The sequence below is a fragment of the Salmo trutta genome, chromosome 39 (genome assembly GCF_901001165.1).
Source record: "Salmo trutta chromosome 39, fSalTru1.1, whole genome shotgun sequence".
Classification (NCBI taxonomy): domain Eukaryota; kingdom Metazoa; phylum Chordata; class Actinopteri; order Salmoniformes; family Salmonidae; genus Salmo; species Salmo trutta.
Window position 1 is genome coordinate 6,745,251 of NC_042995.1, and position 17,391 is coordinate 6,762,641.

General features: G+C 42.0%; 1 protein-coding gene across 3 annotated transcripts; it reads left to right on the plus strand.

The window, feature by feature from the left end:
• The first annotated feature begins 10,294 nt into the window (after positions 1-10,294).
• On the plus strand, positions 10,295-15,956 carry LOC115179324 (T-cell surface antigen CD2). Of its 3 annotated transcripts, none has more exons than XM_029740733.1 (7): positions 10,295-10,388; positions 10,792-10,973; positions 12,224-12,502; positions 12,592-12,837; positions 13,054-13,212; positions 13,350-13,451; positions 15,679-15,956. In XM_029740733.1, the coding sequence occupies exons 2-6, from the start codon at positions 10,907-10,909 to the stop codon at positions 13,445-13,447; spliced, it is 849 nt and encodes a 282-aa protein (XP_029596593.1). In that variant the 5' UTR covers positions 10,295-10,388; positions 10,792-10,906; the 3' UTR covers positions 13,448-13,451; positions 15,679-15,956. The 3 variants fall into 3 exon arrangements, with proteins under 3 accessions (XP_029596593.1, XP_029596595.1, XP_029596594.1); XM_029740735.1 differs by having other exon boundaries at positions 12,224-12,427; XM_029740734.1 differs by having other exon boundaries at positions 10,888-10,973.
• The last annotated feature ends 1,435 nt before the right edge of the window (positions 15,957-17,391 follow it).

The window sequence follows — 17,391 nt, forward strand, 5'->3', positions numbered from 1 at the left end:
AGACGAACTGGCAACAGACAAACAGAAAACACAGGTAGAAATGCACAGGGTATAATGGGAAAATGGGTGATATCTGGGGGGTAGGGGGTGGATACAAGCACAAGACAGGTGAAACAGATCAGGGTGTGACAGATACATTGGCTTCAAACTACAAACACAACCTGCAGAAAATGATTTGAGATTTGTAAAGATGACGCGTGAATACTGAGAAAGGGTAAGAATCCACAAAGCTATTTACCTCAAAGTATAAAATAATATTTTGTTTTTGTCCATGAAATGTTCTGAAATACAAATATTGCCCTCATATATCTGAAGTACTGTTAGTTCATAAAGCACATTGTTCATCACGTTATACGGTGAGCTCCAAAAGTATTGGGACAGTGACTTTTTGGGTTGTTTTGGCTCTGTACTCCAGCACTTTGGATTATACAATGACTATGAGGTTACAGTGCAGACTGTCAGCTTTAATTTCAGGGTATTCTCATCCATATCGGGTGAGCCGTTTAGAAATTATAGCAGTTGTTGTAAATAGTCCCCCCATTTTAGAGGACCAAAAGTATTAGGACAAATTCACCGTATTTGGTCCCATATTTCTAGCACACAATGATTACATCAAGCTTGTGACTCTACAAACTTGTTGGATGCATTTGCTGTTAGTTTTGCAGATTCATTTCTATTGGACACAAAATAATGGTAAATAATGTATTCTGTCACTTATATTGTAAGTAAGAATAGAATATGTTTCTAAACACTTAGACGTCTAAACACAGCTAGACACACAAATCATACCCCCAAGACAGGCTCTCACCGTTACAATAGCAGGGGAAGTTAGCATTCTTTGGGGATATGATATTTGTGCGTCTAACTTTCTCACTCCTCATTGCATTATTCATGATTCATTCAGGATTCTGTAATCTTGGTAGCGTCCGTATTCATGTAAAAGTGTTTAGAAACATTATATTCTTATTTAGAATAAAAGTGACTCAATAATACACATGTGAATTTGTCCCGATACTTTTGGCCCCCTAAAAATGGGGGGACTATGTACAAAAAGTGCTGCAATTTCTAAACGTCTCAACCAATATGGATGAAAATACCCTCAAATTAAAGCTGACATCTGCACTTTAACCTCATAGTCATTGTATCATTTCAAATCCAAAGTGCTGGAGTACAGAGCCAAAACAACAACATGCGTGTCACTGTCCCAATACTTTTGTAGCTCTGTACTTCATCTGATTGAATGCAAGTTACTATCTGCAATGTTTGCCTGTTTTCCTTCATTTTACATTTAGATTTCATTGAAATCATCTCCAACAGTTCAAATGTGTTTCTCTCTTCTTGGTTGTTTGTCTCAATATAACAGATTTGGAGGCATGTACTGAGAGCCTTCAAACCCCATTTTTCTGGTCCTCCGTTAACCCACCAGGAAGACCACCACCTGGAAGGAAGCAATAGAGGAAAGACAAAACATTACTAATGACTGGGGCCAGGAGTTTTTCCTGGTCAGGTCACATGGTCTGGAAAAACTCTTGGTCTTATGTTATAAATGCAACAGGTGTTCTTCTTTAAGAATACCAACACCAATCTGACTTGTTCATTGTTTGTCTTTCATTGGATCCAAATTAAAATTAAAATACCACATGTTGATCATCACTAACATAATAACAATGTGAGCACTTCCAAATGCTTTCTAAATACATGTTGTGGTTAGTGTCTTTCTCAGACTCATACTTACCATCCTAAAACACTGGATTCTTTACTGGGTGTCTTTCTATTCCATCAATGGACTGGCTTCTGGCAAGAAAACACACAACAGAAGAGTTGGACTTATTCACACACACACGCACACACACACACACACACACACACACACACACACACACACACGCACACACATCCCTGGTCTCCCTTCACACCCTCATAAAGTACAACAATCAAACAGTACAGGGATTTCCTGGTTTGTCTATTTTTGACCACAAACTTGTTCTAATTAGATAGTTAAAAGCAAACCCTCTAGATCACATGACAAACTCATTCCACGGAGGGCCGAGTGTCTGGGGTTTTCACTCCTCCCTTGTACTTGAATGATGAATTAAGGTCACTATTAATGAAGAACTCCCCTCACCTGGTTGTCTAGGTCTTAACTGAAAGGAAAAACCAAATACCCACAGACACTAAGCCCTTCATGGACTGAGTTTGACACCGCTGTTCTAGATGAACCCTCTATACTTATAATACACAGTATAATGTATTTAGCTTTTCAGAATCAGTCAGTTACAGGAATCTAACAACTTAAGTTTCATACACACCTCCATTCCCCTGCCCCTTTCCAGCTTTGTCTGCGTCATCTTCCACTGTTTTGGTGATGGCAGTTAGCGGAACAGTAACCTCTGCAGAATCACACATAGAAGACAACATCAACCACAGCCTCTCTCCTACTGCAACAAATTCTACTTCAGAAATTACTTCTGCTTATACAGTCTTAAATTAACTGAATGACTTGCCTTGTTCTGGCTGGACTACATCACTGACTTTAGCTGAGGAGGAGAAAGAAAAGTTTAGGTTAGTATTCTCATACACAGACCACATTAGTATTTGTTGTGTTCACTTCTGGATGACAATGAAAAGGATGCTAAGTGGCAGAATTCCAGGTGAATGCCATGTTGTCTTATCATCAGCCTTTGATTCATCTTTAGGATGGTTGGATCCGCTAGGTTTATCTGCAAATGAGAACAGAAAGACAGACTCTTTCTAATTAGATCATTTGAAAGAAAACTCCAATACTTATAATACACAGTATAATGTATACTGAACCAAAAAAATGCTTGTGAGGCATTGCATAACCTGCTGTTTCTACACGACCACACACACACATACACAAGGGTACATCCACACAGATATGCGCACACACAAAAAACGTACTGATAACAGACAGCTTATATGTCTTGTCAAGCAGTTTTCTGATGAACTCCACAGAATAAACTCCACTGTCTGTTTTCATCAATCCACTGATTCTCAGTTTTCCAGTAGCCAGGTCCAGGGTTGTGTGGCCTTTGAAGGCACCATAGATTTCCAGACCACCAAAATCCTTGTCCTAATATGCCACCCAGCACTCCCCATGCTTCCATAGGATGCGTGTGATGGCGTCAGGCACTGTGGACTTGTCTGGCTTCAACACGAGCTCCCCTCCCACTTGAAGAGAAAGATATGGAAAAGCAGACATTTCATACATGTATCAGAGTATCAATGTATCCAGGGTAACACATTATGGTTAGGGTATAAATATGTAGTCCTAACCCTTTGGGCATTGAAAATGTTACGTCCTGACCAGTAAAGGGGTTATTTGTTATTGTAGTTTGGTCAGGACGTGTCAGGACGTGTTTGTTTTATGTGTTTTGGGGTTTTTGGTTAATGTTCTATGTTAGTATATTTCTATGTTTGTTCTAGTCTTTCTATTTCTATGTTTAGTTTATTGGGTTGACCTTCAATTGGAGGCAGCTGTTCCTCGTTGTTTTTTCATGGGTTTTTGTGGGTAGTTGTTCCGTATGTGTAGCTGTGTGCCTCACAGGACTGTTTCTCGTTGTTGTTTAAGTGTTTGTTTTGGTTTTTCTTCTCAATAAAGAAGATGAGCATACACATTCCCGCTGCGCCTTGGTCCCATCTTTACGACGATTGTGACAGAAAGATACTTTATTATGAACCTTTACTGTTTATGTCTAGAATTCTGCTTGCTGGGTGTATCTGGTCTATGTAGTCTGATCACTTTGACTAGTATGTCCCCCCTCACCACCACCACTGGAGTAGAAATGTATCTAGACTACACCACAGATGAAAATCTTTGGGTACACCCTGACTCGGAGGCTGTCCACTATTATATCAATATAGATCCTATTAAACCACTAGAGGGGCTATGTCATAGTCCCTCAACGTTCCAGAATAGGGAAAAATAGCAAACATCTTGTTCAGGGAGAAATCCAAAACCAGTCTAATTTGAATGAATGGCAGTAGAGGCATAGATGACGCATTTCCTGATTTTACTGATGCAGGAAAGTAAAAGTAAGGCATGTGACATATCAGAAATTGTGTAATGAAATTATAGTCAACCTAAAATATTGACATATAATTATAGATACTGCTTATAGGAAGAGGATGAACTTTAATGTCCCAAAGGGAAAGTTGTCCTAGACACTCAGTACTGCTGTATACAACATATACACTGTACATTACACACTCAACATAATACATACATTACCCTTATCATCATACACTTCTCATACAGCCACAGGGAGGGATGTTGTCTCACGCCCATATGGGTATGAAACAAATTGTATGTATAAATAGCCTTTAAGATTTACTGAATAAAAATATAAATGTCACATGTAAAATGTTGGTCCCATGTTTAATGAGCTGAAATAAAAGATCCCAGAAATGTTCCATATGCACAAAAGCTTATTTCTCTAAAGATTTCTGCACAAATTTGTTTACATCCCTGTTAGCGAACATTTGTCTTTTACCAGGATACAGTGCATTTGGAAAGTATTCAGACCCCTTGACTTATTCAGCATTTTGTTACATTAGCCTTATTCTAAAATGGATTCAATAGCTGTTTTCCCCTCATCAATCTACACACAAGACCCCAGAAGGACAAAGCAAAAACAGGTTTGTTTACATTTTTCCAAATGTATTAATAAATAAATAAAAATAATATAACATTTACATGAGTATTCACACCCTTTACTCAGTACTATGTTGAAGCACCTTTTGCTGTGATTACAGCCCCGTGTCCTCTTGGGTATGACGCTACAAGCTTGGCACACCTGTATTTGGGTGTGCCAAGCTCGGTCAGGTTGTATGGAGAGCATCGCTGCACAGCTATTTTCAGGACTCTCCAGAAATGTTAAATCGGGTTCAAGTCCAGGCTCTGACTGGGCCACTCAAGGACATTCAGAGACTTGTCCCAAAGCCTGCGTTGTCCTGCGTTGTCTCCTGCGTTGTCTTGGCTATGTGCTTAGGGTCGCTGTCCTGTTGGAAGGTGAACCTCCGCCCCTTTCAGAGCGCTCTGGAGCAGGTTTTCATCAAGGATCTCTATGTACTTTGCTCTGTTCATCTTTCCCTCGATCCTGACTAGTCTCCCAGTCCCTGCCGCTGAAAAACATCACCACAGCATGATGCTGCCACCACGCTTCACCGTAGGAATGGTGCCAGGTTTCCTCCAGACGTGATGCTTGGCATTCAGGCCAAAGAGTTCAATCTTGGTTTCATCAGACCAGAGTCCTTCAGGTGCCTTTTGCCAAACTCCAAGCGGGCTGTCATATGCCTTTTACTGAGGAGTGGCTTCTGTCTGGCCACTACCATAAAGGCCTGATTGGTGGAGTGCTGCAGAGATGGTTGTCCTTCTAAAAGCTTCTCCCATCTCCACAGAGGAACTCTGGGAGCATCAGGTTCTTGATCACCTCCCTGACCAAGGCCCTTCTTCCCCGATTGCTCAGTTTGGCCAGGCGGCCAGCTCTAGGAAGAGTCTTGCTGGTTTCAAACTTTTTCCATTTAAGAACGATGGAGGCCACTGTGTTCTTGGGGACCTTCAATGCTGCAGAAATGTTTTGGTACCCTTCCCCAAATCTGTGCCTTGACACAATCCTGTCTCGGGGCTCTACGGGCAATTCCTTTGACCTCATGGCTTGGTTTTGGCTCTAACATGCACTGTTGACTGTGGAACCTTATATACAGCGAGGGAAAAAAGTATTTGATCCCCTGCTGATTTTGTACGTTTACCCACTGACAAAGAAATGATCAGTCTATCATTTTAATGGTAGGTTTATTTGAACAGTGAGAGACAGAATAACAACATAAAAATTAAAGAATCAGCAAGTTACAGGAATCAACTCATCCGGGGAAAATATGTCTTGAGTGTATTGTAACTGCCAGAGCACTCTGTTAACGGGTAAACTGTCCACTTAAGTTTCATACACACCTTCATTCCCCTGCCCCTTTTCAGCTTTATCTGTGTTGCCACACACACACACACACACACACACACACACACACACACACACACACACACACACACACACACACACACACACACACACACACACGTGAGTAAAGGTCCCTAATGGAGTTAAAACAGATTTCTGGTGATGCCATTAATGGAACCGTAACCTCTGCAGAATCACACAGAAGAAAAGCATTAACTACAGCCTCAGGAAACATAGCAAAGTCCCCCGTCTGACCTGACCGTTCAAGTACATGACATTGCTAAGAGAGACTTACTGTTATAGGAATGTTTAAAAATACCTATTTTCCCCGGCAGTAAGGACATTGAGGTACCTTAAGAGAAGATGCATACAAGACGTGAGAAAATGTTCATGTGACATTGGTCAGGCCTCCATGCTGGCGGGCGTCCCTGGCTGTGCCCGGCTGGCGGGCGACCCTGGTGGCTCCGGCGGCTCCGGGCTGGTGGGCGGCTCCGGGCTGGTGTGCGGCTCCGGCGGCTCCGGGCTGGCGGGCGGCCCTGGCGGCTCCGGGCTGGCGGGCGGCCCTGGCGGCTCTGGCCCAGGATTCACCAGGCTGGGGAGACATGAAGGAGGCCTGGCCCTGGGCGCAGGCACAGGACTCACCAGGCTGGCGGGCGGCTCTGGCGGCTCCGGACAGGCGGGCGGCTCTGGCGGCTCTGGACTGGCGGGCGGCTCTGGCGGCTCCGGACTGGCGGGCGGCTCTGGCGGCTCCGGACTGGCGGGCGGCTCTGGCGGCTCCGGACTGGCGGGCGGCTCTGGCGGCTCTGGACAGGGAATGCGCACTGTAGGCCTGATGCGTGGGACTGGCTTTGGAGACGCCAGACTAGTAACACACTCCTTCAGGCTAGTGCGAGGAGCAGGAACAGGACGTACTGGAGAGAGAGTGCGAGAGGCAGGCACCTGAAAAGCCTCACCCCTGGTCCAGCCGAACTACCCGTGTGCCCCCCCCAAAAAAAATTTGGGGGCTGCCTCTCGTTCTTCCCGGGTAGGCTCCGATATCTTTCGATCACCTGGCAGCCACTCCTGACGAGACCAGGTGTCCATCTCCTCCCGAGCACGCTGCTTGATCCAGTTGTGGTGGGTAGTTCTGTAACAATCGTCTGGAAGAGGGGACCAAGATGCAGCGTGGTAAGTGGTCATAATGATTTTTAATGAGACACTTCAAAAAACAAACAGGAAAACGAAAGCCAACAGTTCTGCCAGGTGAACACACACAAGACAGAAAACAACTACCCACAAAACCCCAAAGGAAAACAGGCTGCCTATCATTCCTAATCAGAGACAACTGATTAGGAACCCTACTCGGCCCAAAACAAAGAAATACGTAAACATAGAAAAAGGAACATAGAACGCCCACCCAATGTAACACCCTGGCCTAACCAAAATAAAGAACAAAAAACCCCTCTCTATGGCAAGGGCGTTACAGTATGGAATAACTGATAACTGACAAGATACCTCTGCCTTAGGAAATTATTAGGGAAAGAAGTCAACTTTCCAGTTTGCACTAATCATTATTTAACTTGCTGTAATACAGATATCAATCAATCAAATGTATTTATAAAGCCCTTTTTAAATCAGCCGACGTTAAAGTACTATACAAAAACCCAAGCTAAAACCATAAAAAGGATAGGAAAAACCCCTTGAAAGGCAGGAACCTAGGAAGAAACCTAAAGAGGAACCAGGCTCTGAGGGGTGGCCAGTCTTCTTCTGGCTGTGCCGGGTGGAGATTATAAGAGTCCATGGCCATTAAGGCCTGATTCTTCTTCAGGATGTTCAAATGTTCATAGGTGACCAGCAGGGTCAAATAATAATCACAGTGGTTGTAGACGGTGCAACAGGTCAGTACCTCAGTAGTAAATGGCAGTCGAGACAGCAGGCGTGGTAGAGAGAGAGTGAGTCGAAAACAGCAGGTCCTGGACATGGTAGCACATCTGAACAGGTCAGGGTTCCATAACCGCAGGAGAATTACACCAGATATAACGGACTTACCCTAGCCCCCCGGCACATAGACTATTGCAGCATAGATACTGGAGGCTGAGACGGGGGGGTGGGGTGGGAGGACACTGTGGCCCCGTCCGACGATGCCCTCGGACAGGGCCAACCAGGCAGGATATAACCCCACCCACTTTGCCAAAGCACAGCCCCCACGCCACTAAAGGGATATCAACAGACCACCAACTTACCACCCTGAGACAAGACTGAGTATAGCCCACGAAGATCTCCTCCACCGCACAAGCCTGAGATACAGACCGTATGAAATAATTTAATCTCTAACACTGTCTTCATTTTGTCTTAATTGAAAATGAAAGCATTGTCTTCCCTTATTCATCATTTCAATAAGGAAAGGGCAGTTTTCATGGCCAGCAGGCTCTGACAAGATCCAGAAAGTATTAACACTTCAAGACCCTATGGTCAGGTGGCTTTTCATCAAGACATCATGGTAAATAATGGTATCCAATCATCTGGTATCTGGGTTTGTGGGGAGGGGTTAGTAACTTGAGGAGGAGACAAAATCAGTTCAGGCAGGTAGCAGTTAGAGGGGGCCAGGGTGTCCGCAGTCACGGTCCTAGAGCCTCAGGCCCTCCGGAAGGGAAGACAAAGCAAAAAGATGAGGGTTAGTGAGAGCATGGCTAAAACCATAGTACACCACATGCACTGGGGGTAGAGAATACTCAGTAGTGTTGCTGTGGACACTGGATACTCTGACTAACACACACACCTGTTTGACCTTGCTGTGATACTGTAGGCCTACTTATGTTACTTTTCTGAGTCAATTCAGGTAGCATTCAATATCTTGCCTGCATTTTTGTTAAACCATGGCAACCAGCATTGCACATAAAGAGATGTGCAGAAATATAATCATCATCTGTTTCTGTAGATCCTTTCCCCTTAATGTATTTGTCATGTCAGCCAGGCCAAACTTTTCAAAGTAACAATATCTAGTTGAGTAAAATAAGGAGTCTATGGCTTCATTCCTTGTTCCGTTTTTACTTGTTGTTACCTGGTAAATAACCAACAACCATCTTGAGAAAACCGTCCATGTAAGGTGAGGAAACAGTCCATGTCAGCCGAGCGCATCTTTTTAAAGAAACACCATTTATTTCAATGAGTAAAAAAGAAGAAAATTGCAGTAAACAGCGCCACGCTCAGGCAGAACACTAAACATTCTATAATGGCCAGTCCCATCTTTCCAAAGAAAACACAATTTCATTCTATATCTATTTGAGCAAAATAAATAGTTTTGTTGTGATCAGCAGGGAATTGTAATAATTCAGCTAGAGAGCGCCACAGTGAGACAGATACATCTGAATGTTCTATCAAAGTGAGTAGTATAGTTTCCCTAGTTGTTATATGGCTGCTACTTAGAAACACTATAACAATAAATCATTTGATGACATTCACTGCTATAAACCTTTCTCCACCTCTGGCCTTTGACAAATACATCTCCGTGTATAAAGGGCTCCCATGGTCTGTTTTGTCAACGAGCTCATCATATAACCAGGTAACCAGATGACCCCAATAATTAAGGTAGTAAATTATGGTATGTTCTAATGCGAACTGTCTGGGACTTGATCTTTGTTGTTTCCCTGTTTACTACTCAAATATATTTTACTTAAGTCAAAAACGAAATTAACTGCAATATACTGGTCTCAAATATATTAGCTACACAGAACCATGTAAAATGAGAGGCTTTTTAAAAATGAAAATGTTTCCAGTCCAACATGCCTGACTCTGCCCACTGGGGGCGTGGTTTACGAGCGCTCGCTGAAATATGCGCTCGTATTGTATAACACCGTCACACCAGCAAGGTGTATACTGTATACTGACTGTTTCAAGTTGATAAAAGGCTATTTGAATTTCAAAAGTGCAGGTGATACAAGTAACACTAGATGTCAGCATAGCTCTACAATGCATGAAAACTGTAGTTCACTGGCTTGGCCTATTCCAATTCAAGCCCAGTCACCTACTCATAGCCTGTTATACATTAAAAAGTATTAGTAAGTTCATAGTATGTGAGGATCTTAAAACATCTAAGGTTACAAAGATCATGCATTCTGTATTAGTTGATAGATATTGATAACATTCATATAATTGTGTTAAAAAGTTAAAATCCATCAAGCGTACAAAGGGTAAGAATTGTAAAAGGAATGTGTAAACGTTATATTGATTACTTTATTTTGTGGTGCCTAATTGAAGGGGAAAAGTGTTAATCTGTGATCTACTAAATGCTCTTAATCTATGAGCCTGAGATCGATTGCTCTGATTTCCACCCAAGTTCGCGGGGAAATCCCGGTCTTTTCCTTATTGCAGGAAAAGTTCTCAGTGAGGAAACAATACCGTATCACACTCGTGATTATTTCTCCCCTTTTTCAGGTACGTTATTGATGATAAAACAGAGTCATTTAAATGTAATAACTCGCCAACATGTCAAGAGTGTTTAAGGTGTGTCTTAGTAACATCTTGAGGAAGTTAGAGTTAAGTTTGCAGAGAGTAATATGAGCCCTGCTCGGTTGCAGCTAAGGCTAGCTTCGTACTGAGATTAGCTGCTATTTTATGTCGATTGTGAATGAACATGTGCGTTGTTAATAAGATATTTTGCGGTATTATTTGTATAATGGTTTTTCAAACACTTTATTGACTGTTGATAAATTGAGTTATGGTTTACTGAGTTAAAGCTTTGTGCTTGACAGTTATATTGAAATTAGTGTATGTTTCAGTGAATTACAGAGTATACTGTTGTGACTTCAATAAGTCTTGTACCCTACAACACATACAGGGCCTTCTGGTTGGATCATTTCCTCTTCTGACACACACACAGAGACCCAGGAAAGGGTCTGACTACTAAACTGAAACCTGTACATTTTTCTCACAGTACATGTAGTAACAACACAATGGCCTGTACATTGTCACTGGCATTCCTTGTCCTTCATGGATTTATCTCTCTTTCAGCAGCAGCAGGTAAGACACTCTCCCTCTAACACCCCCCCCCCGGATTGTTTTTTGAAGATGTTTTGTTTAGTCCGGACTTTTTTTTTATACAGTAAAAAGATGATTAGTTGTTGGATCAGTTATTTGAGAAGAGGATGTCTATTGATTTGAAATGTTTTTCATTTTAATGATCATCAAATAGGGTCAATCTGGTAAATAAGAAACTCTTACCTATTGATGGTCACATTCATGGATTGCTATTGAACCTTCACATTTGATCACAATTGATTTGAGCAACATTAGGGAGAAAATGAACAACGACGTGGGCATGAAAAATGACATCGAAAATGTCTCTTCTGTGGTGCCTCTATTACGTGTTATCTTGTAAATGTAACAATGTAATTTATTTTATTTTACCTTTATAGGCAAGTCAGTTAAGAACAAATTCTTATTTACAATGACGGCCTAGGAACAGTGGGTTAACTGCCTTGTTCAGGGGCAGAACGACAGATTTTTACCTTGTCAGCTCGGGGATTCGATCTTTGATATCGCAATTTTATCTCATTATTAGAATGATTTGTATGGATGTTGTAAATGCTATTTAAATATTTTAAGATCATTATGGGGTACAATACTTATTTCTTTACTTAAGTGTTTTTTTTCTATGCCAATGTAATTTATTTTATGTCAATTACCATTGATATATAAATGTATAAAATATCGGTCTTTTGACCAAGATTAACATCCTATTTACTCAAGGAGAAGGTTTAATCTGACCATCTGTGTCTATGATATTGTCCCCAGATAGGCCATTTGATTTGAAGAGGTCCTGTTGTTTTAGTATCTGTGGCCTTTCAGAAAGTTGTGGTTTTAGACATGTTCTGTTTCAAACACCCAGTACACAAGAACAGGAAGATGTAAAATAATTATCTGGGTTACTGTGGCTAACCCAACCAGTTGAACACATCTTTTCATGATCCAAGTTAGAAACACTTGGTTTAAGTTGTGACACTTTATTTTACAGGCCTGTTTTAGAGCATATACTCCTGGTAGCCTAACTGACAAATCATGAGGAACTAACAATGGACTTACGTTACTTTGAAATGTAGAATACATAATTGGTCATTTATACTGTAGATAAATGCTTGACCAAACATGTCAATAATAAGAACTGAATTAGATCACATTTTCAAATTCTTTATTGACCCCAAAATGTAATAAAAGTATGCTACCGTCAGCAACAACAGAGAATTATTCTGATCTCTTCTCTTCTATCACAGATTCATGCCAGTATTATATCCCACGTGGAGATCCCTTCTCCATCCCTCTGAAATACCCTGACTTGAGTTCGAAAGAATTAACCTGGAAACACAATGAAAAACTTATATTTAAAAGAAAGAATGGAAAGTTCAAACCAGGCAAGGCTGAGGACATCTCCAATGATGGGTCTCTTCAGCTCAAAGACCTGAAGTTGGCAGATGAAGGTACTTATAAAGCAGTGGTGTCCAACAGCGATGGGATAATTAGCACTGAGCAGTCCTTCATACTGTGTGTGATGGGTAGGTCTCTTTCTCTCTTTCTTTCCAGCCATACAAGAACTATCCTCTCCTTTAGAGACACTGACAGTGGCCATTTTGTTTCTCTCCAGAAAAGGTCTCCAAGCCCTCAGTGAATATAACCTGTTCTGATAAGGACATCATCTTTACCTGTACCTTGACCAACATTGAGGGAGTGACTTTCCAGTGGAACCAGAACGGAAATCCCATAGATAAGAAAACAGAGCCACATTTGACCATCCCTCTGAAACCACAGAAAAAGACAGACACCTTCACCTGCTCTGCAGTCAACAAGGTCAGCACGGAGACAAGTGACACCATCAAGCCAATATGCAACGGTACAGTATGTTTTAAAGGGCTCAATCGCAATTCTCTTTGTGAATCTCTCTTTCTCTTTCCTCTGTTTTTTTCTGTCTCTCTGTTTTTCTTCTTCTGTTTCTAAAGAAAAAAGGAACTAATATCTAAGATTGGCGGCGCACCCCATAAAAAGAAAGACAAAAATAAAGACAAATTCTCTCCTCTGCTCCACCCCTAATCCCCCACCCTCCTCTCAGCTGTCTCAGACTCGGGAGGTCATGGTTTACTGTTTGGTTTTGATTTCTTGCCCATGGTGTGCATCCTGGCCGGGGGAGGGGGCTTGGTACTCCTCCTCATCATCATCACCTTGGTGTGCTGCTTCCGCAGCCGACGCAAGAGCCAGATGCGCTTTGAAGGTAATCGCTTCAGACCAAAGGTCAAACGTCTACGGCTATAGTGTTGGTGTTGTGTGAACAGAAACATTTACGGTATCTACAGTATCTGTCTTTCTTTTGTTCCCTCCCTCATTTCATCTGTTCATTCTCCTTCACAGAGGAAAGAGAGTTGAGACTAGACCCCCTGACCAAGCCCCAGCATCCTTACCACCAAGCAGGCCAGACAAAGCATCCTTCAGACCCAGAGGACCCTTAATTGGGTAGGTCGGGCTTGTGGTAACAGCTACAGTGGAATTGTATCAAATAGATCAAACACATGGTTTCCAGGTGTTAGATGCCATAGCATTCGCTCCGTTCCGGCCATTATCATGAGCCGTCCTCCCCTCAGCAGCCTCTCACACAGTACAAATACATGAACACACACGTACACATACATGAACACACACGTACACATACATGAACACACACGTACACATACATGAACACACACGTACACATACATGAACACACACGTACACATACATGAACACACACGTACACATACATGAACACACACGTACACATACATGAACACACACGTACACATACATGAACACACACGTACACATACATGAACACACACGTACACATACACATACATGAACACACAGGTACACATACATGAACACACACGTACACATACATGAACACACACGTACACATACATGAACACACACGTACACATACATGAACACACACGTACACATACATGAACACACACGTACACATACATGAACACACACGTACACATACATGAACACACACGTACACATACATGAACACACACGTACATGAACACACACGTACACATACATGAACACACACGTACACATACATGAACACACACGTACACATACATGAACACACAGGTACACATACATGAACACACAGGTACACATACATGAACACACAGGTACACATACATGAACACACACGTACACATACATGAACACACACGTACACATACATGAACACACACGTACACATACATGAACACACACGTACACATACATGAACACACACGTACACATACATGAACACACACGTACACATACATGAACACACACGTACACATACATGAACACACAGGTACACATACATGAACACACACGTACACATACAGTCCCGTGAAAAAGTACTTGCCCCCTTTCTGATTCTCTATTTTTTTATATTGTTTTGACACTGAATGTTTTTAGATCTTCAACCAAAACATAAAATTAGAAAGGGAACCGAAGTGAACAAGTAACACAACATATGGATACTTATTTAATTGATTTAATAAACAAAGTTATGCAACACTCAATGCCCCTGTGTGAAAAAGTAATTGCCTTTACACTCAATAACTGGTTGTGCCACCTTTAGCTGCAATGACTCCAACCAAATGCTTCCTGTAATTGTTGATCAGTGTCTCACGTTGCTGTGGAGGAATATTGGCCTACTTTTCCACGGAGAACTGCCTTAACTCAGCTAAATTTGAGGGTTTTGGTGCATTTATTGCTAGTTTCAGATCCTTGCACAACATCTGTTGGGCTTAGGTCTGGACTAGGCCATTCCAAAATGTTTATATTTGTTGCTTTTCAGCCATTCTGATGTGGACTTGCTTGTGTGTTTTGGATCATTGTTTTACTGCATGACCCAGCTGCATTTCAGCTTCAGCTCAGGGACAGATGGCCTGACATTCTCCTTCAGAATGATCTGATACAGAGCAGAATTCATGGTTCTTTCAATGATGGCAAGTCGTCCAAGTACTGAGACAGCAAAGCATCCTCAAACCATCACACTACCACCACCAAATGTTGTGGAAGGACCTGAAACGAGCAGCTCATGCACCAAAACACTCAAGTATACACATTTTATTTGTTCACTCAGGTTTCCTTTATCTAATATTATGTTTTGGTTGAAGATCAAAAAATATTCAGTGTCAAAAAATATGCTACAATAGAGAAAATCAGAAAGGGGGCAAATACTTTTTCACAGCACTATATACACACACATATAACAAGGTACTGATGACAGATAGTTTATATGTCTTGTAAACAGTGGCGATCTTGGTGGAGGAAAAAATAAATAAAATGGTAGATGCATGCCAGCAAAGCCACAACACAACACTAACAAATACATGAATTGCACTATAACAGTGACAAACGGTGCCCAACAGCAGAGCTTTCTTTTCAGCATCATGGAGGGAATCCTTACCACCGCTACACCTGGTTATCAGAGGAGCCTTGTCTGGCATTGAAACAGTTCATTCAGCCACATTTACTGCATTTTAAAATAACATAGCTGATATGGCTGACTTGCTTAAACAAATGTGGTTTTTACTGACAATTTAGATGTACAAACTATGGCATAAGGGAACGATGAGTGGATAAAAGGCAATCTGTCATTTTGATTAAGATATTAATGAGCGAGCTAAGATGGACGTAATCAATATAACTATTTGTTCAGCACTGTCAGGTCTACTCCTGCTCCTCCCCTCTGGTGTTCGACGTCGCCAGAATACTAACCATCGGTCCTGGGATTCATCATTATGCACACCTGGCATCCATCATTAAGCACACCTGCAGATCCTTATGATTCAACCTGGACACCATTTCTTCCTTATTACCTCCCCTTTATCTGTCTCTCCCTTACGTTCATTCCTCAGTCGGTATTGTTCCTGTGTTCATGCCACTGTTTTGCTGTCTCGTTTCATATTTGTTGTTTTATTAAACGTTTCACCTGCTTTTCGACTCACAGTGTCATCGTTACAAGCACTTTTGAAATGTACAGCGACAGAATTCAGAACATGGGCCGTTCTTACAATATTCTCCCTGTACACCAAGTCAGAAGTGTGATAAATAAAGGGGGCATATAAGCAGACAATGAAAGTTCTTAAAATATTAAATGATGACATGTGCACCACCAAGTCAGAACATTAGGCTAAGTTATAAGGGGGAAAGGGACCAAGTTATTAAGGTGAGGCACGTGGGCTACTAACAGGTTTGCAAACTGATATGTGACATGTATTAACACCAAAATAACATGCACAACTTTTTTATAGCTAAACAGATGGGGCTCTGCTGTTAAACTGCACAGAACAAACTCCACTGTCTATTTTCATCAATCCACTGATTCTCAGCTCTCCAGTAGTCTGGTTCAGGGTTGTACGCTCTTTGAAGGCAGCATAGATGTCCAGACCACCAAAATCCTTGTCCCAGTCTGCCTTGTTCTTCCCATGCTTCCATATGATGCTTGTGATGGGGTCAGTCACTGTGGTCCTACATCAACATGAGCTTACCCCCACCTTAAGATTAAGCTGATCTGGAAAAACAGACATTCCAAACATATAAAAGAGTATTGATGTATTCAAGTTAGAAGCCAGGGTAACGCTTTATTTTAAAGGGTATAAATGTTACTCCATTGGCATTAAGAATTACATTAACTTTCTGAGCTGCCCACTTTGCCCAGAATTGTCCCACTCACTGCCACTGGAGGCAACTGATTTACACTTTTCCTCTGAGGGTGTCATCATGACAATTATTGAGACACCACAAAATTACCCAGCCCTCACAGTGCACCCAAAATCAACACTTCCAATGCTTCCCACAGAGACGGTAGAGAAAGCAAGAAGCCCCACTACCCAATTTTCTCTGATCGGGGCAGGGCCACTCTGGTCTACCTATTGCCCCCGCCCCACGGAGGGGGTCCCCAGGGTGAGACATCACACTGGCTAATTGTTTCTGGGCGGTGCGGGTGAGACAAGCAGGAGGGGACAATATGTAGACCAGAGCCAGCTGTTCCCTCTCGCGTGAGCATGCCAGATATTATGGATGAACCGTGAGCTCACACGGGAAAGCATGCTCACACCACACGGTAAAAGTATACTAACGCGAGACAGGAAACACCCACTTAAGACAGGAACCGTCACCATTTTTTTCAATGGTAAAAGGCCTCAGTAAAATGTTATTGACTGACCTTCATGTCTTAAAGTAATGATGGACTGTTGTTTGTCTTTGCTTCCTTGAGCTGTTCTTGCCATAATATGGACTTGGTCTTTCACCAAATAGGACTGTCTTCTGTATACCACCCCTACCTTGTCCCAACACAACTGATTGGCTCAAACGCATTAAGAAGGCAACAAATTCCACAGATTAACTTTTAACAAGGCAACCTATTAAT